The sequence below is a fragment of the Mesoplodon densirostris genome, chromosome 2 (genome assembly GCF_025265405.1).
Source record: "Mesoplodon densirostris isolate mMesDen1 chromosome 2, mMesDen1 primary haplotype, whole genome shotgun sequence".
NCBI classification, from domain to species: Eukaryota; Metazoa; Chordata; class Mammalia; order Artiodactyla; family Ziphiidae; genus Mesoplodon; species Mesoplodon densirostris.
In genome coordinates, this window is record NC_082662.1 from 55,000,679 (window position 1) to 55,027,497 (window position 26,819).

The 26,819-nt window shown below is 35.6% G+C and overlaps 1 protein-coding gene across 4 annotated transcripts in view; it reads right to left on the reverse strand.

Annotated features, from left to right (window-relative positions):
- The window catches only part of DOCK7 (dedicator of cytokinesis 7), a 209,346-nt gene that overhangs the window by 12,436 nt on the left and 170,091 nt on the right, over positions 1–26,819 (reverse strand). For 2 of the 4 annotated variants that reach the window (XM_060089893.1, XM_060089896.1), the window contains 10 exons: positions 25,109–25,205; positions 24,407–24,541; positions 23,004–23,156; positions 17,700–17,858; positions 16,942–17,042; positions 15,868–16,060; positions 14,341–14,484; positions 11,429–11,560; positions 9,622–9,636; positions 1,357–1,482 (listed from right to left, as the gene is read on the reverse strand). In XM_060089893.1, coding sequence (XP_059945876.1) covers positions 1,357–1,482; positions 9,622–9,636; positions 11,429–11,560; positions 14,341–14,484; positions 15,868–16,060; positions 16,942–17,042; positions 17,700–17,858; positions 23,004–23,156; positions 24,407–24,541; positions 25,109–25,205 — 1,255 coding nt within the window. Of the gene's footprint in view, positions 1–1,356; positions 1,492–9,621; positions 9,637–11,428; positions 11,561–14,340; positions 14,485–15,867; positions 16,061–16,941; positions 17,043–17,699; positions 17,859–23,003; positions 23,157–24,406; positions 24,542–25,108; positions 25,206–26,819 lie in introns of all 4 variants that reach the window. The other 2 variants (XM_060089894.1, XM_060089897.1) reach the window with 1 other exon arrangement.

A 26,819-nucleotide genomic window follows, 5' to 3' on the forward strand; every position in this document is an offset into this window, starting at 1 on the left:
ATAAAAGTACTGACTTGTTGAAGTTTTGTAAAAGTTCAGATTTTGAAAAGGTAACCCTGGGTCAAGAACATACTGACTTTTCCATATGACACTGAGTAGCAGCATGGCCAAAGGATGGAGCTATTCAAAAGGAAAAATTAAATCTCAATCCTCAAAGGAGAACAGCCACTCCTCCCCCTAAGATAATTTTTATGACTTATTAAGTTTGGGAAATACTGTCTCAGTATTTCCCAAGGCTTACTTAATAGGATCTTGAAAAACAAAAAGTCCAGCTTAAACAAATTTATGGAAGTTGAGCCCTGTGAAATCACGAATAAGAATACAACATTGAGGGGCTTCCCTGGTGGCGCAGTGGTTGAGAGTCCGCCTGCCGATGCAGGGGACACGGGTTCGTGCCCCGATCCCGGAAGATCCCACATGCCGCGGAGCGGCTGGGCCCGCGAGCCATGGCCGCGGAGGCTGTGTGTCCGGAGCCTGTGCTCCGCAACGGGAGAGGCCACAGCAGTGAGAGGCCCGCGTACAACAACAACAACAACAACAAAAAAAAAAAAAAAAAAAAAAGAATACAACATTGAGAAATTAACATCAGCTGAGAATAAAAACTAGCCTAGAGCACTACTTCTCAAACTCCTATGTCTATATAAATAATCTGGGGATCTTGTTAAAGTGCAGATTTTGATTCAGATGGTCTGGGGTAAGGTCTGAGATTCTGCATTTCAAACAATCTCCCAGGTGATGTCAATAAAGATTCTGTCCATGGACCACACTTGGAGAACCAAGAATAGAGAAAAGTTGGAAAGGATAACTATAGCAGAAAAGATTGGTTAGTTTCATAAACATTAAAATTAATTATTTATTGTGAAAATTAAGTAGCTGCATAAAGGTTAAGGGATTCTAAGCAGTGTTTTTAAAGTATAATTTCAAGCTTTTAAGTTCTAAAGATTATCTCACTGGGAATCAGTTATGCCAAAAAGATAATGCACTCGGGTCAGAAATACCTTGGGGTTCTAATTCTAGTTCCATGCTTATTAATACCTTATACCTTTTTCAAAATGTGGATAATACTATACATTTCTCCACAAATCACAGTAATTCTGAAAGATATAGGATTTCTAAAATATGTGTGAAAATACACCCTCAAAAAAATCAAGTTAATAATATTATTTTACTGTTGCCATAAAAGATTTGAAAAATTCAAAAGACTATACTGTACCTATCAAAAATCCTTATACTCTAAAGGAGTAGTTTATTTGGCAGGATCTGGCTTATTAAATGATTAGATCTGGATCTGAAAGTCTATTCACCACAGAAAATACAAATTAAAGATGACATTTTGTGAACCACCACAGCATTCACCTCCAATCTGTGAGATATCTCTGCAAGTTTGGTTATTGCAGGCTCCTTGTAAACAAATTCCTGTTCATCCAAATCCCCGAACTTGGTTCCATAAAAACCAACACGAAAATAGGTGCCAAACATCCGCTTACCATCCTAGGTGTAGGAAAATAAAGAAACTTTAATACAAAGTCTTTTTGTTTTACACATTTCGTTTAGATTGCTATGGTATAAAATTCTCAAAACATTGCAAAAGTTTTAATTCAAAACTACAGTATTTTATTATTTTTCAAATGAAAGTAAAAACAAAGTAATCTTTCTTTTTTTCATTATTTCTAATAAATAACATTGTGCAATTAGGGCTTTTACCGAATCATATATGGCATATGTTTTTCAGGGACTGTACCAAGTGATGTCCTCACATAGGTCTATGTTTTTTTTTTTTTAATGTCCATACAATTGAGATAAATTAACTCATTTTCCTTATTGCAAGAAAAGTTGCTTGGTATCAAACAAACTGTTCTAATTATCCTGAAATTAGAGCATACTAAAGTTAAATTTAAAAACAACACTAATGTTTTTAGTTACCATTAGCCTTTATATTATCTCTTTACATATATTAAATGAGATCGTAAAAGTTAGGAGCCAAGTATAGCACCTGGCACAGAGCAGACAGTCAGTAAATGTCAAGACCATCCAGAAGCACTGAAGCAAAATATTTACAATTAGTATCCCTCTGCTGGTAAAAATATTGATATGTGGAAGAGTAATTAAAAATGGAATAGAAAGAAAAAAATGTATAAATGAAAGATAAAAAGAAAAAAAAATTTGAGAAGAGTTGGTTTTCTAAAGTCCCCAAACCACCCACTGCATACATTAACCACACATTCATCCCAAGTACAATGTACACTAAGGTCACCTGAACTCTTACACAGCACATTTGAAAACAGATTCCCTCAATAAAGATAAAATACTTGGAAGCTTTCTATGCAATTCTTACAATTTAGATACAAAGATGTTTCAGAAGGATTTTGGGGTAGCGCCCATATACACAGCCATACATGAGTGTTTATATACCTCTGAATTCTCTTTAAGCCTAGTAAGTTTGATACTTATTTTTCCTATATTGACTTCTTACTGCAAAGGCAAAAGGGTACGTAAAATAAGTTACAAATGAAACAGATAATAAAGCAAAATGGGAAATTCTGATCCTCAATTTTCCAGCCTTATAATAATAATTAAAAAAATACAGTGACTAAAAATATCCCCCCCCCCCTTTTTTTTTGCGGTACGCGGGCCTCTCCTGCTGCGGAGCACAGGCTCCGGACGCGCAGGCTCAGCGGCCATGGCTCACGGGCCCAGCTGCTCCGCGGCATGTGGGATCTTCCCGGACCGGGGCACGAACCCGTGTCCCCTGCATTGGCAGGCGGACTCTCAACCACTGCGCCACCAGGGAAGCCCCCATATCGCCACATTTTTGTCCAGAAGAAATACAGTTTTAAAGAAAAATGTCTTTGAGCTAAAGAAACTTGAGGTTGCTAATAAAAAAATTTTTTTTCAGTCGCTTCAAAATTTAACAAACATAAAAATTAACTGATTTCTATAGCAAATGAAATCTCTCTAGAGATTCAATGTATTCACTGAATTTGACTGAAATGTATTCAATCAAAATTTTGATTAAAACCATCAATAAGCCAATGGAACAATATAATAATAGCAAATTCTGATATAATCAAGAAATGAAGACCCCACTACCTGGAAAATAAAAAAGGCATTTGAGAAAATTAACAATTTGTGATTGTTTTTTCCCAAAAATACCATAAATGTACATATTTATTTATTTTTTAAAACCACAAATATTAAAATTTGTTATTCTGGCTGTATTCCCCTCAGAGTGTCCCAATTTAAAACCCTATTCTAAATCTTCAATATTATGATCTTTTAAATATTTGAAGACTGCTGTCAGAACTTGTTTCCCTTAAACTTTCCAGTTCTCAATCATCTTCATATGATAGGAATTACTATGCTGTTTTCATTTTATTAGTTTTTCAATGCCACCTTTTAAAGTGTGGTATCCCAGAAATAAACACAATATTGTTGATGTGATCTGATCAGTGTAGAGATCAGTGGGCTCACTGCCTCCCTGGATGTCGACTTAAATTTTATTAATGCAGCTTAAAACTGAACTAGCTACTGAGCAGCCATTTTAAACTCTTATTTACTTTCTCATACTGACATTCAGTTCAAGAAAAAAAATTATTGAGTGCTTATAATGTGTTAGCCACTGTTCATCCTCAGGAATAGGAAAATAAAAATAAATAAGACTTACCTCCCCAAGAGAGTAAAAAATGTATTCAAATAATTACAATACAAAGGGTTATATGCTATAATAAAAAGTGTATTGAGAAAGGAAAGATAAATCTTGTTAGAGCCAGGTCACAAAAGAGGTGACACACAGGCAGGATTCTACAAGTTAAAAGAATGGCTAAGTGGATATGGGAGGGAAGGAAAGGAAAAAAGAAGTCATTAAACAGAATGTATGTGAGGGAAACCATTCATCCATTCACATATTTATTGAATGCCTACTACGTGTCAGCAAACTGTTCTAGACATTGGTGATAAATCAGTGAACAAAACAGAGTGGTCAGGGCAGGTGTCACAAAAAGGTGACATCTGAGCAAAGATGTGAAGGAGGTGTGAGAGTTAATCATGTGGATCTTCTGGGGCAAGTGCATTCCAGGCAGAGGAAAGAGGCAGTGCAAAGGTCCTAGGACAGGTGCCTACCTCATGTGTTTGAAGAATAGGAAGGTGGCCAGAGTGGCTGAAGCAGAGTGTGCAAGAGGGAGAAGATCAGCGGAGATAAGATCAGATAGGAGTTACTGGAATTGAAAATGAATGTGTGTGTAGTGGCGTGGGGGAGGGAACAGTGATTAAATTTATTTTCAACTTAAAAAGAGTTCTCTAGTGTAAAACCATTGACTCTATCATGTTCATGAAAGACTAATCATATAGCTGTACCTTCAAGAAAAACATCACTTCATCTTATTTTCTCTTCAGAGTTTTGGACCACGGGATGATACTCATTTTTCCTTTGAATTAAAAAAAAGTATACTTTCCTACAATCTAGCCTATATTTTTCTAGCATTATCTTCCTTTAATGTCATGAATTCTTTCTGAACTTCCCATCGTTCCCACACTCCAATTTATTCTTCCTTAGCAGTTCTACTTACTGGGTCCACCATCTTGTATTTGATGAAACTATGTCCCAGACAAGAAAATCCATCTACTCATCTATCCATGTCTCTAGTGGGTGAAATTGCTTATGACAATTATCTTAAGTCTTTTCTAGTTTTATCTTTATTTAGCAGGAAACATTCCGTTGGGCTAGTTGTATATTTCCACAATGACGTCACTTCTAAAACTTCTTTCATCTTCACCCATAGCTCTCCATTATGCTTCTGACTCCATGTTGGATCTTTTACTTTAACCTTTGCTTTTTGTTGCTCTTGTTATTATAATCATACATAATGGCCTGCCTCAAGGAACCCTGACCCTCTGCATGAATGTTAAACTGAAGTACCTCTGTTCAGTTCACAGGGAGACGATCTGACCCTGCCCACCTGTGAATGGCTGCAGAAAAGAAATTAACACATGCCCTCCCTGATGCTGGCCAAGCCAGGAGATATTTTGCAAAACTAATGGCCTTTTCACTTTACTTCATCACCTCCTCCCCCTCTCTGTTCTATAAAAGAAACTGGCATCCAGACCCTGATAAGATGGTTTTTGGGGACACATGTCCACCATCTTCTCGGTCTGCCGGCTTTCCAAATAAAGTCGCTATTCCTTGCCTCAACACCTCGTCTCCCGATTTACTGGCTTGTTGTGTGGCAAGCAGAGTGAGCTTGGACTTGGTAACACCTCCTTCAAGTTAACTGATTGCCAGATAGGCATACCAGTATTTCACATAGTGGTAATCTCCTTCTCTTCTATTAGATTTATTCCTCTTAAAGAACATGTACTTTTATCAGTTTATTTAATCACAGATCTCGACCTGGGAACATAACACCTCTTAGATTTCACAGCTGAATTGTGTTCAGATTTCAAGTAACAGTAATGATAATAATGATGATGATGATATAACAACAACAATAAAAAAAAATCTCCAACATTTTTAAAGTACTTACTATGTGCTAGACACTGGTTATCCACTTTACATGAGTTCTGTCAATTCTTATCACGACTACGAGATACCATTTTTTTTACCCTCTTTTTATAGATGAGGAAAAGTAACTTGCCCTAGGTCACACTGCTAGTCAGCAGCAGAGCTGAGAGTTAAATCCCAATATATCTGACACCCGAGTCCAAGCTCTTAATTAAGCTATTTAATCCCCATATTCTATATACTGGTATACAAACACTAGAACATAAGTATGATCTCTGAGCCATCTTTCGCTTCTCTGATGCTTTCCTTGAGAACTTTTGAGGATTTCCTTGAGTAACTGTTTGAGAATTACTGGGTATCTCCCTCACTATATTTTGTCTTCCTCTATATTACAACACTGTCCTCTACTGTAATTGTTACTGCATGTTTGCATCTCCTTCCTGTAAACTTCAGTATGAAAATTAGGTTGGTGGTTTACCTACCAGATATATTCTTCTGATATATCCTACTGCATTTCTTACCAGAAGTTCAATTTTAACCATTATATGTTCCAGTCCAGAAAAAAACAAATCATGTCCAGTATCATCTACAAAGTAAATGTTTGCTGTCTGTATCTTTTTCTCATCAAAAGTAACATAAAGGGGCCTCCCTGGTGGCGCAGTGGTTAAGAGTCCGCCTGCCGATGCAGGGGATACGGGTTCGTGCCCCGGTCTGGGAGGATCCCATATGCCGCGGAGCGGCTGGGCCCGTGAGCCATGGCCGCTGGGCCTGCGCATCCGGAGCCTGTGCTCCGCAACAGGAGAGGCCACAACAGTGAGAGGCCCACATACCGCAAAAAAAAAAAAAAAAAAAAAAAAAAGTAACATAAAGGGAAAACCTAACCAGTGGTACAGCATTATCAGGTGCTCAGTCATGGGTCTATACCAATTATTAGGGAGTCACCAACTATCAGAAAGTACCTCCTCACAAAGAAGTTCTTCTCACTTTCCCTAATTTCCTTAACTTTCTTCATATCTAACTTCACATCTTCACCTTTCCTGAGGTAAACAGTCATGGATGTTTTATACCTACACTGGTCTAGTTTCTTCTTTAGAGTGTCACATTTTTCCACTCAACTACTTGTTGTAAAAGTGCTTGTTTTGACTATGCTCTTGGAATTATTTTCATGCCCTTCTTTCAGCCCCCCACTCCCCAATCACCTATTAAAATTTGCTGTTTCTCATTCTGCTCTTTTACTGGCTTGGATGAGTTAATTTATCTCACGCAGCTTTAGCGTGGATTAAAGCTTATAAAAATTCAACAGAAGCCACTGCACCAGAACTACAGCTAGTATTTCCCAGCATATAAAAACCAAAATATTGGATGGAAATGAATATGGACATACTCATGTCCATCCAATACAACAAGAGTTATGATACAGTTATTTTGCATGCTTCAATCTCATAAATTAGGGTACCCCACTTTTCTTTAGTGACTTAGTAGAGAGAATTCAGCTTAAAAAAGCTAAGCCCACCTTCTCAAGTCTTTCTGGAGATTATAATATACGCCTACTAGGGTGGTGATATTTCCCCTAGGATGGTGAAATATGTTGTAATCTTTTAAGGAAAAAAAATGGAGACAGTATTATGTGACTATGTTATCAATGGTTGGGGAATGACTGTTCTAAAAAATATAAACTTGCATTAATCTACTTCTGAATACAAATTGTTCACTATTTGATAAATGGATAAATGTATCTTTTAAAATAAAATATATAGACACAAAATATGAAATGGCTGTAAGTTTCCATATAGAAATTCAATATTTCTCTTTTTTCTAAAAATAATTTTAAAATGCAATCATAATAGAGAAATTATTAAACACACTTTATTTCCTATTATTTTAAGAAAAATAAATGGGCTTGAGAAAAGAGAAAATAAAGGTAAATACTAAACAGTCATTAAGATACTGGAATTGGCAGATCACCATTATTTAAGAAGGGTTCATGATTTGTTATTTTGAATGGTAAATACTTTACCAAATTGCTAAATATCAAGTTTTAGAGTTATCTTTTACACACACACACACAAACCCACACACACAGTCCTAAAAAGCTTTGCCAACTCAAATAATTTGTACCAAATCAAGGAGCACAGTAAAAAATGAAATACAATGCTAATATATAAGCCCAGATAGTGTTCCTCTAAGTCAGGGAGGGAGTATCAATTCAAAGAGCCTTTCTACAGTGTATCAGTTATCCTTATTGGATCTCAATCCAGTGAGAGTTCTTTGAGAATACTAGGAAATTAGCTAGGAAACATAGCTTTTAGAAAAAATGAAATTACTGAAGTTTTCCCAGAGTCAAAAAGAAAAATATTCACAAGATAGGAACTTACCACAATAGACAATAGTAAAAGTAGGGAGTAGGGTCAGCAACCAGGGGCAAGAGAGAAGAGAAAACAGAAGCATTTTAATTAGGGAAATTTCAAAACAAATAAGCAGCAAATGGTAGCAAACATATTTTTAAAATGCAAGCATCCATTTAAGTTTTACAAGGGAAAAGCAAAAAACAAACGTGCAACAATTTTAGAAGCTACAAAGCTAAGGGTCCAGTGAAAGGTAGTGACAAGAATATAAACAAGAAAATAAAGTCTGTGCGACTTTTACCATGCAATAAACATGATGACAGAATATTAATATCATAACCAGTGAAAATTATACCTTTCAGGGGTCGATTTAGCATCAAGCAGACTAGTAATAAACTGCTCAGAGGTTTCAATGTATCTTCTTTTATCTACTTTTCACCTACTTCCATTTCATGTTAGGAAATCCATAAAGAACTTTATCACTCATAGATAACCATGTAAAGTCTCTTTATATAAGTCTTAATTGAGCCACAAAAATGAGAGGTACTATACTAGGTATTAATAAGGTCACACACATTTAATCTGGAGAACTAAGGTAGATGTAGCTGTACTGGCTTCATCTGAAGAAAAATGAAAGGTGGCAACTAATTCAGAAATGGAAGAGAATGCAATAGTAACACTTATTCTGAAGGTTTCTAGTTGGATCTCAAAACAAGGATTGAAATGCAAAACCAAACAGAGAAAGCCTAAGCTGTTTAATCAACATAAACCTGACTACAAAGTGAGAGGCAAAGCAGAAAACTTTACAAATATACTTAGCTTTAAATAAACCTTGTTTATTAATACCTTGTTTTATACCTCATCAAAATAAATTATTTTGTAGAATTTTAAATTTTATAGAATTCTTTCCTTTACAGAAGGATTTAAAACAAAGGCAATCAATTCTTCCTGGCACTTTTCAGGTAAGATTTAACTTATATATAACTTCATGAGCCTAACGACTCCATAAAAGGAAGCACACATAGTCTTCATCGAACACTAATTATCAAACATTGTCAGAATATGAGGTCAAATTAAATTTCCAGTTGTCTCAATCTCTTTATCCCTCCCTCCAACAAAATTCAAATGACAAAAGTGAATTTCTTTCCTCAGTAGTGCTTATACTCAAGGTTAAGTGACTCAAGATCAAATTAACACATTCTTTCATCTATTCTAAGATGCACATTTCTGGCCCATATTTTAGTATCTCTGTAGTTGGCATTCATCTTTTGACTGATAGAATGTTGTAGTTTAATACACAGGGTATTTTTTTTTCTTTGTTTCTTAAAGGCATGGAAAATAATGGGATGTCTTACAATTGATGGCATCTTAGATCAGATGAAATATTTTTTATTTACACCTCTGAGCAATAACATATAAATCGACCTCTGTAAAATGAGGTGAAACAATATGGTTAAAAAAAGAAATTTGTGTGTGAATGTTGATGAAAGAAAATGCTTCAAAGGATAAAAACAAACTAAGTGATGACAAAGTGGCTCATTTACCAAAGAATCTCATTAGTGTAACATATGGATTTCCATGCACTGCCTACAACCTCTTAATAATAAATTTCTTAACATAACTTACAGTATTTTAACAAAATTTCTTTGGTTAATGAATTCAGTTGACAGCAGACAGCAACAGAATGCCCACAGCTAGCACATGTGAGCAAAGCATTGGCATAAGAAATCTGATCAAATCAATCTATTAGTGTCTTTAACTAACTAAAACATTACCTACCTCCCAGCCAGTACTCTGTATAATAAAAAGTAAAAAAAGGGCAAAGTCATAAAAAAAAAAAACTGTTTAAAAAGAACAAAAAAAAGCCAAAGGAAGTTCAGTAGTGTAAGGCACCATATACCATAAATTCTTCTTCGTATAGAAAACACCAGGGTACTTTTAACACCATATTCCTTCACTTAAGACCTGTGATAATATTATAAATTCCTTGTTCAAAACCTAGAAGCTAAAATTTCACCTTTTAAAACTTTAATAAGTGAAAAGTACAAATTTGGGGGAAAGAAAGCCAACTACTTGTTTCATTTGTGTCTAAATTAGATCACTACCTAATGTGAGCTGCACTTCACTGAAGTACCACAGGTAAATTGGAATAGACATTGAAATTTCACTCAAATGTCTTTGATACAAATGGATGAAAGTTTCTTGGAAGCTACTAGCTCTAGATGTTCCGGACCTGATGTGTAATTTGCAATTTATAGCTCTGGAAGCTGGGATGAGATTTCCTTAACAGTGTATGTACAACTGATTATAAAAAGACCCAACTGTTGTGATCAAGAATCCTAATGATCTTTTGCAACTTCAACATTTTAGTAATGATAATAAAATTCTGGCTTAACAGTATAGTGGCCCTATTTAAGACTTAAAAATTTTCAGATTATATCAATTCATCCAGAACAGCTTAGTCCATGGCAAGAAAGAGGAGGTCAAGTTGATAGACAATAAAGTAGGACTAATACCGAACGAAAAGTGGAAAACCAGTACTCCACTTCCTTCTTTGATGATGGCAGTAGCAGACAACAGCATGGGTAGCACAGGGAAGGGAAGAGAAAAGTGGAGAAAGAGGAGCCTTGACAGGATACTTCAGAGTATTTCAATGGAGCCAGTGACTCAGCTTCAGGGAAATCAACTGCTGGTAGTCTACCTCATTTCTAAACCAAGTTTATTTTAATTTTAATTTTAGTGATAATATGTGGATTCTATGAACTATAAACAAGTACTGAAGTCATACTATTATAACTGAATAAACATGACAACCATTTATTCATTATTTTCACTAAACATTATTTTCATATTAGAAATATGTCAAAGGATGATTGAATAAAAATATATGGGAAAAATAGTTAAAAGTTCAGTTGAAATCATTAAAAATGTTAGGAGTTTATTAAACTTTCACATCATTTAATAAAAAGTTAAACATAAAAACTTTTTTGGGGCTTCCCTGGTGGCGCAGTTGTTGAGAGTCCACCTGCCGATGCAGGGGACACGGACGGGTTCGTGCCCCGGTCCGGGAAGATCCCACGTGCCGCGGAGCGGCTGGGCCCGTGAGCCATGGCCGCTGAGCCTGTGCGTCCAGAGCCTGTGCTCCGCAACGAGAGAGGCCACAACAGTGAGAGGCCCGCATACAGAAAAAAAAACAAAAACAAAAAAAAACAAAAAAAAACTTTTTTGGCAGCAAATGAATAGAAATCAACTTAAAAATCAGATTCATAACTATAACCCACACTGTGAAACAGAAAATAACTCACAATTTAAAAAAATTTAGCAACTAGTAATAATTCAAAAAAAGTGAAGGAAAAAAAGAGAAGCTACGTGGAAAGATTATGATGATCGTAATCTACTTTAGGTAAATTCAGTTTTGTTAATGAGTCTTGCTTTTGGCCATGAACCATCATTTTGACACTGTTCGTTTGTAACCTCATTAGAACGGTCATTTCATGAGATCTAGTTTGACATTAGTACAAAGCAACACTAATGCTTGTAGACAGTTTTCTTCATTTATACTGAAGCTAGAAAGTACAATCATTACCTGATGAACAATTTTGCTGAATGCTTCTTGAAGTTTACCATGAATCGTGGACAGTTTCTTTGCATCCCGATTAGCTTCATGAATAGGAATAAGTACTTTGTAAACCTCGTTAACTGCTTCATACATGCCAGCCTATAAGAATAATAAGATATTGCTTTCTTTTACATCAATAAGAAAGTGAATTACAATTTATGAACTCACAATATTTCTACTAAGACAATACTACTGTTTTCCAACAGGACATAAAACAAACACTACTAATTTTTAATTTGATTAAGGCCTAAAAAAATAATTTTGCACAATGTACTATTATCTCTTCTAGATAGATGAATGGATATGTATGCATGTGTGTTTGTGTCTGTGCATTTAAAATACACACACATAGGGCTTCCCTGGTGGCGCGGTGGTTGGGAGTCCGCCTGCCGATGCAGGGGACACGGGTTCGTGCCCCGGTCCGGGAAGATCCCGCATGCCACGGAGCGGCTGTGCTTGTGAGCCATGGCTGCTGAGCCTGCGTGTTCGGAGCCTGTGCTCCACAACGGAAGAGGCCACAACAGTGAGAGGCCCGCGTACCGCCAAAAAAAAAAAAAAAAAATACACACACATAATATATGCATATTTATATTTCTATATAATTTGAATTGGACATTTTGCTTTTATCTACCCAGTAATTACTTAACTAAAATAAATGTGTGTATGTGTGTGTCCTCATATACGCACATAAACTTTTGCAGAAACTAATTCTGAGCAGAGGAATAAAAGAAACCCAATTATTACATTGGTCACAGATACACAAATATCAGATAAACTGTGGCCTCCTAGGACACTAAAATTATTAACTTTTCCAAAATATTAAATTGGCACAGGAAATCTTATTGGAACTCTCCTATGGAAAAATCACTGATTTTTAACAAAACATAAGAAGGTTCTGAACCACCAGATTTTATTCAAATAGGGGATAGTTGGTCAGTAGGTGGCCAAGGGTTGCTCTGGTTATAATCAGAGTAAGGGACAAAATGTGTTTACACTGCTACCCACTCTTTTGCCTTTAGTAATGGATTGATGGCTGTAGTGAAGGAAAGGAGAGATATTTTCCAAGAGCCACTGAGTTCCCACTGCCTCATACATCAGCAAATATTATTTTCCCAAGGAAAACATATGGTTCTCATATTTTCTAGTCAGTTCACAGGAGTATATTTAAGCAACATGTAGCTGTAATAGTAAAGTACATTTAGTGTAACTAAAATGCCCAGTAATTATTTTACTTAATATTAAATAGATTAATTGAAAAAGAATGAAATTCACAATTATATGCTCTTGCAAAATATAGGCTTCTGTAATATAGGCCACTGTACCCCAATCTAAATTCACTGCTGTGAATTATTAAAATTAAACACATATACACAGAGAATGTATATTTACTAAAATATTCCATTAATACCAAAAAACTTTTTTTCCCTGCTAGTTCAGATCACTTAAACTGAAACTCAAGGAACAGAGATCTGGGGTAGGAATCGGGACAATCAAGGTCTTCAAAAACAAGAAATTTTAAAGTGGACCAATGCCTAACATTCTTTGAATCTCAGAATCATTATTTTTTTTTTTTCTTTTTGCGGTATGTGGGCCTCTCACTGTTGTGGCCTCTCCCGTTGCGGAGCACAGGCTCCGGATGCGCAGGCCCAGCGGCCATGGCTCACGGGCCCAGCCACTCCGCGGCATATGGGATCCTCCCAGACCGGGGCACGAACCCGTATCCCCTGCATCGGCAGGCGGACTCTCAACCACTGCGCCACCAGGGAGGCCCTCAGAATCATTATTAAATGAATTGCTTCTAAGTGCCAGTAATGATAAGAGGATGATAATAGCAAACACATTAAAACTTACTTGGAGCCAGGCACTGTGATAAGCACTTTACATAGGTTAACTCATTTAACCCTGATAACATTCCTTGAAGTAGGTACTATTATTTGATGCATTTAATGGTTAAGAAAAGTGAGGCACCGGTAGGTTGAGTAACTTGTGCCTGAAGTGATTTAACTACTAAGGCAGCAGAGCCAGGATCTGAATTCTGACTGTATGCCTTCTAAATCTATACCCATAACCAATATATTTCTGGGGAGGGTTAAGGCCAGGAGAAGCAATAAACAATTCCTAATAATAGTACAATGGGGAAGGTGGGCAACACTGTATATTACATCAAGCTTTCCTTTTACCTTAACATGAACCTCACTGTCTCCCAAACCTTGGTGCTGGGATACTAAACACTCAGCAGAAAACTCACAGAAAGTAGGTGACCATATCACCATGGTTCAAGAAAGTAAGCAGGGATTTGGCTGGCTGTTTTTTCCTTCTCCAACAAACATCCCATCTCAGATCCACATGACTGCTTTAATTCTTCACACACAGATGGGGAGGGACAAGGATTAGAGTTATAGCATGGTAGGGTAGATCAGACAAGGGATCTAGGATGCAGTTCATAAAGCTCCTGATAACACTTCAATATCTACCTAATAGAACTCACTATGCAACCAATGGGATGAGTGGCCATAATTTTCCTGAGTACCACAGGCTTTCTGTTTTGCTGGGTTTTTTTTTTTTAATTTTAAAGTTTTAGAAAATGTTTGGTGGTAAAGTTTTGTAAAGCAAAAAAAAAAAAAAAAGTCTCTTATAGACTAAGTGTTGGTTCACAAACAAGCAGATGAAAAACACTGGAGGAAGTGACAGATTATTAAAATAAAAAGGAATAAGCAATGATGAATCTAGAAAGAAAATGTTACTACATGGTTCTTAAGGTACTTAGAGAAAACTATCATAAAGGAAAAGCAGGGTCGTAGGCAGAAAGCATAAATATACATGTCACTAATAATTAAGAAGTATGTAATTGTGGGAAGAAATGAATAAGAGCCATCTACCATAGAAAAAGAAGCAGCTGCTTGTTCCAGTAATCCCACAAGTCCTGACTCAGTAAAGTACTTTCCAGAGCAGATACCTTCTTCATCTGGAGATACCACATCATCTGAAACTGCAGATTCTTCTAAAACATTAGATGAAATATTCTAGGAGGAAAAAAATGTTTAAGGCTTGTGAAATGGAATTAATTTCTTAACATGAAAGATGTATATGAAGAAGTAATTGATGATGAAATATAGCTATCAGCTTAAGTTTTTTCAAAAAAAGGGTAGTCAATGCAAAGATAAAAGACAAATCTCCAAAAACTTTTTGTACTGTGAAGATGACAATAAAGTGTAACACCACTGCTAGATAACTTTTCCATTAATAAAAAGTTGCAAGAAAGAAAATTAAGAAAAATCATGGGCTAAGGAAAATCATAATATCACAAAGAACACCTACGGAGACTTAAACAATCTTTACTTTTAATTTAATTGATCTTGCTAAAACTCTCTTTCAGGGAAAATAAGGTACAAAAATGGTACCTTGGCTTGCCTAACATACATCAAGTTAATGAGAAAACTCAGGTATATTAAAAGCCCTCTTACCCAATGAGATTGGGATCAGCCATAATTTCTAAAAAAGAAATGATACCTACATACCTTAAATATTTGATTTGAACCTAAATATTCACAGTAGATATACACTCATTTGTCAATTTCCTCAAGTAGATCTAAGGCCTTTTCTTTGTGTATGGGTCTTGAGATCAGAGTTCCATGTAATCTCTCTTGACTAAATACCCACAATGCAACCCTTATTTAAGATTTCCAGTTTTGGTTTCTTTAGAGTAAAAACTTGAACTTAAAAGATTATCAAATTATCCTAGACTTCTTGGAGCTTTTCCCCCATTCTTTCTTTATTTGTCTGATCCCTTTGCAAAACATTCAACTTGGTTTTCCGAGAAACAGTAACTCACTTTCTTTTTGCATTTAGATTTATCAGAGAACATAATATTTAATTAAATTTTGTAACTTCCCAAACCTGGCCTTAACAGGTTTTAAGAAAAGCAAAGCATAACTAACTCTTGGTAAGTGAAGAATTCAACTAGTGGGTAAGGGGGATGTAACCGTACTAGAGCATAAACTATCATCTCTGAGTCATATATTAGCATATTTATACAGGGAATGGAGAATGTTGGTTTACCTGGTACTTTAATTAAAAGCCAATTAAGAGTTTCCACTGAATTCTGATTCTCAATATTTTGAATGTATTTCATAGATGCTACAAAGTCCACAGCAGTATAGGCAAAGAGAATAAATATACACAGCACTGATAATGCAGAGGTAAGAAAATGTGGAAGAGAATTAACGAGAAATATACTTTAAAAATGTATTAATGAAAGTGATAGTGAAATGTTAATTCATCTACTGAAGTATCGCCTTCAGTCTTTATGCTTTCCTTACAAGCTGAATGAATCTAAACACCAGTGAGAAAAGTTAAATCCAAAAAAGGACATACCTTGATTTAATGTAAACCTGGCAGATTCCTACCTGAAATGTTACACATCCCACAGGAAGATATTTCCGGTCCTCCAGCATGCTCAGATATTCAGCAACAAGTGCTGCTGAGTGAACGAGGCACTGGGCAGCTTCAGCATGATTGCTGCGTTCCGAGTGTTTGCCAGCCATGTTCTGCAACCAGGTCAGCCGCAGGTCTGGAGAGGTCTGGTACCCCTTGGCAATTCTAGTTAGAACAGAAATTCTTCTCAATTAGCATTTGCTTCCCAAGCTGGAAGGGAATTCAAATTGCTTGTTCAGTGTTTAGGTTTCTGTTATTGAACACAACCTATTAAGACAAGTTTTTGGGTAGTATGAAAATGTCTTTGAGTATGCTTAGAGAAATAACTGTGGGCCAATGGAATGGTAATATCAGTTTTTTGCAGTGGGGGGCTAAAAAAAGGACATTTTATATGAAAATCTGGACACTAAGGAAACAATCAGTAAGGGAAAAACTGGGAATTTACATGTTTATTATGGGAATATAAACAAGTTTTGTATTCAAGGAAAAAAATTTATAAAAGATTGTTTCACTGTATCATCTTTGTGCCTTTAAGGAACTCCAAAACTGTAAAAAGAGAAGGTCATATGGCAAAGAAAAAGTCAAGTTTTACTTACATCTTTTAAGATGCAACAGGAATTACAAAATTCTCAAAATACCCAATAAATATTATCCTATAGGCAAAATCATATTTAAAATCAGCAAAATTAATACTGTAGTAAAATGTTAATACACTGTATTTTCTTCCTAAAGAACTGATGTTTACATTTAAAATATGGATCTTAGGCCTTCCTAGGAAATCTAGGGCCCAGGATGCCAAGGTGTTAAATGTGTCATTATTTTAAATAATCCTCTTGTTTTTGATAATCAATAAATATACCGAACAATTATTCATAGTTCTTAAAAGAAGAAGTGACACAGGAGATCTGATAAAGCACATTTTGACTTTTCAATTACCATTAGAAAACAACAAATAATTTTTGTATTTTTTTAATCTCATGTTTTCTGTGTATTGGACTAATTTAAGCCCCATTATACAAGGTATAAGTGAATCAAACAAATGTTACCTGTACATTAGATCAATCAACATTTCAGGATCCTCCTGGTGTTCCTTCATTTTAACAGTATCAGAAAGGATCATATGGAGATTGAAAACCAAATCTTGGACCTGTAGCAGAGAATTGTATGAAAAACATCCTTCAACTGTTATTCATTCACAATCATTAAATTAATTTGGAAGATATTTCAGATAAGCATCTAAAGATTTCAAAACAAATAATATGATTTTGATATAGTTCTAAAGAGTCTGGGTATGCTGGGGTAAGATGCGTGAAGGGTAGTAAACTTTATACAAATTGCTCAGCAGACTGTTTTTTCAGTTCTCTCACCCAGAAACAAGTAGAACTGTAAGTAGAAATAAAATACATATAGGGATATAGGGAATACAGGAAAAGAACACAAAAGGAAATTTTCTCCTATGTTTCAGATTTTCCCAAAAGGTAGTTTGTAGAAACTTTAGTTTTTGAGGCAAATTACATTAATCAGTGGGAATAGTTTAATCATAAAGCTTTTTGTTTGTCCATACTGCCTAAGTCTAACATTATTTTGGTACAAATTCACAGAATTAAACACCAAAGATATTAACCATGCTGAGAAGGAAGGGTGGCTTATTAAAACAAAGAGATTCAGCCCTATCTATGACACACATGGATGAAAGAAAAATGTAGGTTCCTCCAGCTAAAACCAAAGTTTGATCTAACAATTTGGAAAATGCTTATTTACAATTCCTGTTTCAATTAATGCTCTAAAAAGTAGCATTTCTGACCTGATCAGGAAATGTTGTCTCCCTCAATTCCAAGTCTTCTTCAGCATATGTCAGTATAGTCTTTAGAGAACGTCTTAAGAATTCTTCATTAAAATTCTGAGATGTGCCCACCAAGGAGGACAGTGACATGGTTACCTGCATTTTAACCCTGGCAAAGTTCTGTAACAGAGAAATTGCCAGGTAAACATTTAATACAGGAAAGCTTAAAGCGAAAAAGTATTTTATTTTTTACTTCCTAAAAGGAAAAGGTTAGTAAAAAAAAAAAATACCATTCTATGCAAAATATTTTTGAAAAAGTAATGAAATGTTTATATTGAAATCTTATTTTTAAAAGGACATAAAGCTTAGAATCTTGCTGTAATAATAGCCTACAAAAGGGGGTAAAAAATAAAAATGTGTGTTAGACTCGAATTAGAAGTTGTGCCTAGACTTTACATTGATCTATTATGAGGTATATGTTATTAATAATAATACCATTTTTACAGATGGGTTAAAGAACTTGACCAGCATCACAAAATTCTTAAGTGTTAGATGCGGTCTTTGCATTCTAGCCCCTTTCATTAGGTCCACTGCTATGAAAAAATAACTCACATCCTGTATAAAGAAACTTAAAGGTAGAATCTTTGGAGTGATGCCTATAAGAGCTTACATTCTTCCTTTTCTAGAGAAAATTCATTTCTGTTGCACCATTCCCCATTGTGAAACCTAGTATCAGTGACAACCTAGTAATCGCCAAATCCAAGATACTTTTTTGTCAATATTCTACTTGACATCTCTGTATATTTAAATGTATTGATTACTTTTGCCTTGAAAATTGCCTGCCTTATCTTCACTGGTACCACTTTATCCTGATTTTTCTATTCTTTATCCACTCTTTTTCTGTCTCCTTTATTCCTCAGTTGTCCTTCTTAAATATCACTGTTCCCAAAGATTCTGTCAAGAAACCTTTTCACTTGTCATACTCTAAATAGCCTCATCCATTTCTCTGCCTTGGACCAGTACAGATACATGTCTATGTCTTCAGTTCATATTTCTCTCTTGAGCTCCAAGATGTTATATTTTACTAGATGGTTCCTTATGAATGTCGCATGGGTACCTCAGTTTTAACACTTCTAAAATACCTTCTTGGAACTTCCCTGCTGGTGCAGTGGTTAAGAATCCACCTGCCAATGCAGGGGACACAGGTTCGATCCCTGATCCGGGAAGATCTCACATGCCGCGGAGCAACTAAGCCTGTGCGCCACAACTACTGAGCCCATGTGCCGCAACTGCTGAGACCACGTGCTGCAACTACTGTAGCCTGTGCGCCTAGAGCCCATGCTCCGCAACAAGAGAAGCCACCGCAGTGAGAAGCCCATGCATTGCAATGAAGAGTAGCCCCCGCTCGCCGCAACTAGAGAAAGCCTGTGTGCATCAACGAAGACCCAGTACAGCCAAAAAAACAAAGAAACAAACAAACAAAAAACACCTTCTTTTCCTATTGATTAAATAAATGGTGCTACTATTCTTGTAATCAGTCACTCAGGCCAAAAATCTAGGAGTCATTCCATTGTCATTCTCCCCTCTCATTATTCATACCATAAATCCAACCCACACTAACCTCTAATCTGTTCCAATCTGTTCTTTCTCCATTCCCAATGCCATTTCTTTAGTTTATGCCCTTACCATTACTGTAATAACTTCTTAATCAATCTTTCGGCCTTTTTCTCACCCCTTTTTCTCTCTCCCTGATGCTATAAGTAGCATCAGGGAAATTTTTGTAAAATGTAACTCTGAACATGTCAGTCTTCTTCTTAAAATACTCCAATGGCTGTTCACAGCTTTGAGGATAAAATTCGAATATCTGACCAAGTAAATATGTCAAACTATATGGTGGGAACTGAGAGTATAGTGAGAAACAGTGTCTGCCCTATGACAGCTTAGTACAGACATGTCAATTACAATTTTATCTCTTATTATTCTCCCTTTGAGACATAAAAATTAAGAAGTGCTAAAAAAGTTTCCTTCTCTGCCTGTTTTCTACTCTCATCTCAATGCCTTTCTAATTATCTATGTGCCATTTTCTTTACCTACAAAGTTCTACCCACCTACTTACCCATCTGATTGGGCAATTCTTCATCCTTAGTTCAAGCATCTCCTCTTTCTGAAAATCCATCTTTGAGAGCATAAGCTCTTCTTTTTTTTTCCAATGTCATTTTTTTTTGAGAGCATAAGCTCTTTTTCTCTGTGCTTACACAGTCCCCTGTGCTTAACTCTCAGTATATTAATAGCAAACACTTATTGAGCATTTGCTCAGAGCCAGTTACTGACATAAGTGTTTTACTTAATTTATATAATCCTCACAAAACCATGTGAAGTAAGTACTTACTATTACAATTATTAGCTGAACATTAGCTGTTCATCTCCTACCCTAGTAGATGTTAAGCTATTTGAAAATAAGGACTGTCCTTTTATCTATGTTTGCCCAATGCCTACCACAGTACCTAGAACACAACTTAATACTTAGTTCTACTAGTATTTCTTGATTCTATAAACTATATAAAATCACTGCCAGTTAAAAAACTACCTATTCCTTTTTAGAGGCACTACCTCACACTAAGATGATAAATCATCTATTTTCATCCTATTATATAAAGCTTTGCTAAAATAACAGAAGACTGAATCAAGAAAACTCCAAGTGTAGTCAAATTTTAGGGACTTTATTTCAAAAATTAAACAAGATCCATAAAGTAACTAGATTCTTTTGTTCTGAATTAGGAAAGAGGACTTGGCTTCCAGTAAAAATAGGATAGTGTGAGACAGCAAGTTCCTACTTCTCCTGGATTTCATATAAAAATAAAAGATGGGGCTTCCCTGGTGGCGCAGTGGTTGAGAGTCTGCCTGCTGATGCAGGGGACGTGGGTTCACGCCCCGGTCCGGGAAGATCCCGCATGCCACGGAGTGGCTAGGCCCGTGAGCCATGGCCACTGAGCCTGTGCATCCGGAGCCTGTGCTCCGCAACGGGAGAGGCCACAACAGTGAGAGGCCCAAGTACCGCAAAAAAATAAATAAATAAATAAAAGATGAACAGAAAAAAATCCATAAACTGTATTTCAGCAAAATGAGGAGACTGATACATAATCGATATATTAGAAAAATGCATAAGGGTTGCCAAGACAAGCTAAATAGGAAGCAGTTTCAATGGAAGGCAAGGAGGGGATAGTAAAAAGTGAGGAATCCTAGGGTGCAGATTTAAGAAATAATGGGAAAAATACTTCTTTTAAGTAAGAAACTCACTTTGAAGTGATTAAATACTATCTGTCTTAGAAACAAAATGACCTAAAAATCTGGAGGGGCTGGTTAGAAACAGATTGACCAGAAACTTTAGGAAGTTAGGTAAGATGAGTATACAACAGCAAAATCCCATGACAGACACATTCCTGAAGGAACGTCCTATAAATACCTGGGCCAGTATAAACTATCTCATTCTATGTAGAGTAACAAAAAGGTAAAGAAGATCAGTGAAACACCAGGTAAGAAACACTTAATAGGAAAATATGGTCATGAAACAGATGAAAATTCTAATAAAATATTTTACCTTAAATTATAAAAAATTTATGAAGCCATTCACTTTAGAAAGGAAAAAAAATGGCAGAAATAAAAGAACTCAAGGAAAGCCACTGTGATAGCTAAGATTTTCTTTCACCCCCCAAGAACCAATATTCACTAGCTTGGTGACAATACTGCCTCCACTGAGAATGCATGATTAAAGAAATAGAGGGCTGAAGGTATTATATAATTATAAAGGTAATCACTAGAACAATACAAAGTTTCTTAAATGTAATGAAGACTACACCAAAAAAATAAGGTGAACAGACCATAAGTGCAAGATGAAAACAACCAACAAATTTTTTTAAGGAGAGAGGTGGGGAAGCGTAACAAAATAATACAACACAACTCTAGGATGTATCTGATAGAATAACAAGTATGAAAAGGTTTAATTCAACTTAGAGACTGGATTACAAGGCAAAACCCAACTCTATGTTGTATATGAGAGGCATGTTTAAAATAAAGTGATTCAAAAAAGTGAAAACAAAATGATAGGCAAAGGTAACCGAAGACACGTTCAAATTAGAAAGAAAGCAGAGGTATCTTAATACCATACAAGACAGAATTCAGGCCAAAAATATAAAAATTTTAAATGAAACCAATTCAGGGTCTTTTTCAACTTTAAAGGGAATAATTCATAGTAAGATATAATAACTATGAATAGTAGTTATAAATATACCAAATAGCTATGAATATCAATTTACCAAATAAGACCTAAAGGAGAAAGAGACAGTGTGTAGGCTTTAAATCATCACCTTCAGTCCACCAAATGGACCAAAAATAAAGAAAAACAGAATAATGTAATTAAAAGGTATATCTGTTTAGCTCAATACTCTGAAAATAAAGAGTACCCCTTCTTTTTAAATGCTTGTATAACATTCATAAAAAAATTACATGATTGGACACACAAACACACACATCCATACTACCAAAAAGGAGACACAGTATATTAATTGTATGATCACTTTGCAATAAAACTAAAAATTATCAGGAATTCCCTGGTGGTCCAGTGGTTATGACTCCACACTTTCACTGCTGAGGGCCCGGGTTCAATCCCTCGTTGGGGAACTAAGATCCTGCAAGCTGCAGCACGGCCAGAAAAAAAGAAACAACTAAAAATTATCATCAAAACTTTAAAACTTTGGGTTAAAAAGAAAATATAAACTGAAATTACAAATATCTACAAACCAAGAATACTGAGAATACTACATATCAGAACCATGAGACACCAAAAACAGTGCACAATGGAATATTCTAGACCTTAAATACTTACATGATTAAGAATAAATGAACTAAATATTTGACTCATAAAGTTAGGAAAAATACAACACAAATCTATTATCAAATAAAAAAACATAAATGAAAACATGGAATTCTTCAAAGACTGGCATATAATCATAAAATATCAAGCCAAGATATTTAACTTTTAATTTTCCTTATGACTTTCATTTCACTTAATGATAATAATTAAAATTTACAATAGCTCAACATTTATATTCTAAATCTGTACTACTACACATTGTTTTTAGTATAGGAAGTAAAACTGAAGATTTGGACTTTTATAAGATGTCCACAGAATGAGAAATAGAAAGACAAATATTAGACTCAAAACATACCAAAAAAATTCCATGCTCCCCCTGAACCCATTTAATAGTTATCTACAGAAGTTATATTTCCTAATGAATCAAAGATACAATACTGAGATGAAACACTTACATTCCCAATCTCAAAGTTCTGTCTCATAAGTAGGTAAAGGGAGGCACTAGCATGTGACCGTATTGTACCGATGCTACTGCTACAGTGCCGGAGAAGCCGGAGGCATAAATCAGCACACTGCTCTGTCTCCTCTTCAAACAAGAGTTCAGGGAACTGTAAAGAAACAACACCAACACTGAATTTATGCAGTAAAAGTTCCAGAGATATGTCAATATAGCCTGATGTGGAGATTTGTTGGTGTAGCCCAGGAATTAAAAGAATGTTAAGGGACAATATTTACTAATGGTTAATAACATGGCCCACAGAGCCAGACAGACTGGGTTCGAGTATGGATTACACTAGTAATACAGCCTTGGACATGTTTTCTCATCCTTAAAATGGGCCTAATAATGTTATCTATGTGGGATTGTATGACTACCTTAGATTAGATAATGTGCATAAAACACTTACTACTATAGTAACTAACATATAATAATTCTGTGAAATGTTTTTATTATCACAAAATAGTATATAAGTTATTTTCACTGGCTCAGTTTCATCAACAGCTCTGCATTCCATCGTATAAGATGACTAAGATGAAATAGCTACCTTCAAGTATTAAGAATACACATTTCCAGAGGAAAACAAACATAGGAAATAAATATTTGAAGTAGTTGAACAAACAGCAAAAGCACCTTCCTTTCCATTTACCATAGGATAAGCTAATTTCAACAGACTGAACAACTTATACATTGAATTCTTGATAAATCAAGTCAATAAGGGACAGCGAAAATAAAATGAAGAGAAAACACAAAAAGCCCCGTATTTAAAATAAGCTATTGGGCTTCTCTGGTGGTGCAGTGGTTGAGAATCCGCCTGCCAATGCAGGGGATACGGGTTCAAGCCCTGGTCCAGGAAGATCCCACATGCTGCGGAGCAACTAAGCCCATGTGCCACAACTACTGAGTCTGCGTGCCACAACTACTGAGGCTGTGTGCCACAACTACTGAAGCCCACGTGCCTAGAGCCCGTGCTCCGCAACAAAGGAAGCCACCGCAATGAGAAGCCCACGCACCGCAATGAAGAGTAGCCCCCCCTCGCCATTAACTAGAGAAAGCCCGCATGCAACAACGAAGACCCAATGCAGCCAAAAATAAATAAATAAAATAAATTTATTTTAAAAAATAAATAAAATAAAATAAGCTAGTAATTTCAGGCCCTTCTCCACATCAGAACTACTCTTAGAAATTCCAAAAGGTAAGCAGTAGAAAAAAGGCAAAGAAGAATCATGAGTCTTAGGTTATTACTAAAATTTTAACTATAAGTATATTTAAAATATGATCAATGTATGTGTCAAATGATCTTAGACAATGTTAATAAAGAAAGCAAAGTCTGACAAAACAGCAGGTTCAAAAATAACCCACCTTTGAAACCAGGGCTCTCTGGGTAGCAAAACAATGTTGTAGATAAACTGCACTTTGATTACAGGCCATGCTATGTAGTAGCACTTTCAGCACCCCACCAAGGATGCTCTCTTTGGATTCTGTTACAGAAACTGTCTGCAATTTTAAAATAGATAAATAAAATAGAGATGTTAACTGCAATTTGGTTAGAGAGGGAGAATATGTATAAGTAACAAATAAAAATTTTAATAGGAAAAAGATAATGTAGGATCTAGGAAGACCTCAAGGAAAAGAAGCTGAGACGGATTTGGATTAAAAAAAAGAGGTGGAGGAGAATGAACAGGTTTTAAATGAGAAAAGAAGAGGAGGGCTTCCCTGGTGGCGCAGTGGTTGAGAGTCCGCCTGCCGATGCAGGGGACACGGGTTCGTGCCCCGGTCTGGGAGGATCCCACATGCCGCGGAGCGGCTTGGCCCGTGAGCCATGGCCGTTGAGCCTGCGTGTCCGGAGCCTGTGCTCCGCAACGGGAGAGGCCGCAACAGTGAGAGGCCCACATACCGCAAAAAAAAAAAAAAAAAAAAAGAAAGAAGAAGAGGAGCAAGGTCATAACTTCTAGGATCTACTGATATTTAAATGCAACTATATGGTTCAATAAATACTTTTTCCCCCCAACCCTAACTTATCAAATCTATACTACTTTAAATTCCTCTAACTTGTGTTCTTACCTGGACAACAATCTCTAATGTATCCAAAATGATTAGATTTGCTTCAGTAGCCAGATTTCCATCAATCAGTGCTTCATGTTCAATCTCTGCTCTTGACCTAATACAAAATATTATAAGAAATTATATTTATCTTTTAGAAAAGCCAATAGATCTGCAATTCAAAAAAGACTTAAAGATGCACAGAAATAAAAAACCTTGGAACCCTTTTGCTTTTTCAGGGGAACCATTTTTCAATATTTGCCTGAATGCAAAGTTACAAGAGAATAAGGAAAAAGACAGTATTTTGCATATTTTAAAATGTTTTGTTTTAACCTACATTTTTTCAACCATGCCAGTACAGACTTTCTCACCCCATTACAGTGCTACAGTGCCACTAAAGGCATAAATATTTAGTTTTCAGAGATGCAGCAAACACAGGAAAAAACTTTTATTCTGAATGGTATGTAGACACTAGGTGGTGCTATGTGGGCTTGTAGTTAGGGCTGCTTTCATGTAAAGCAACATTCAAAATGTTTAGTATTCATATTACTATTTCAAGGATTTTCAACATATTTATTTAAGATAAAAGATCTTTTTAAAAATAAAGTTTTGTCTAATTTCCCCAAATTTTTGATACAAAAATTTTAATACAGAAAATGATTTAACTCTTCAGTGAGACTCTGGATGGAATCACTCATTAGAAATAAAACAACTTGAGGTAATGAAGTGGTTTACTTGAATACTAATATTTACAAAAGTATTATTTAATGAAAATAAAAAACTTAATAACTATATATGATTTATGAGTAAAGATGACATTTGTTTTAGTTGCAATACATATACAGAATCTATACATTACATCCAAGTAGACAAAAAACCCATAAATCAAAGCAAAAATAAAAGGATATATTAAATGCTAACTTTTCAACGTTCTTAGATGTTAAAGTCTGAATCTTTATTACTGTCACTAAAGAGAACAGTTCATGAATTTACATTTTATAAATTAAATTTAAGGAGAAAATACAGTATAGTTAGAATTAAATTGGACAACAAAATATATAATATTCAAACTTAAGATTCCAGCAAGATTTTGTGAAGAAACATGACAAAACAAGATGGTTAAACAAAAAGAATCAGGAAAACACCAAAAAAAAAAAAGGGCTCCCTTAAAACATAGTAAGGTAAGCAAAGAGAACACATTATACAAATGCAGAAATAAAGCAACATACTAATAGCATAGTATCTTGGTGCTTTTTGATTTCTAAAAAACACAACACGTGGAAAAATAATAAAAGAAACGAACATGGACAGAGAGGACAGAAATGCAGAAACTCAAACTTTAAGAATTTTTAACACAGTTATATTCAGTATCTGCATTCCCTAACAAATTCATACATTGAAAACCTAATGCCCAAGGTAATGGTGTTAGGAGGTGCAGTTTTTGGAAGGTGATTGGATAATCAGGGCACAGCCCTCGAGAATGGGATTAGTGCTTCTATAAAAGATGCCCCAGGGAGTTTGCTTGCCCTTAAACCATAAGGGGACACAGCAAGAAGTCTGTAACCCAGAAGAGGGCCTTCACCAGACACCAAATCTGCTGGTGCCATGATCTCGAACTTCCCAGCCTCCAGAACAGTGAGGAATACATTTCTGTTGTTTAAAAGTGACACAGCATGTGGTATTTTGTCATAGCAGCCTGTAGAGACTAAGGCTGTTTCTGACAATGCCAAAC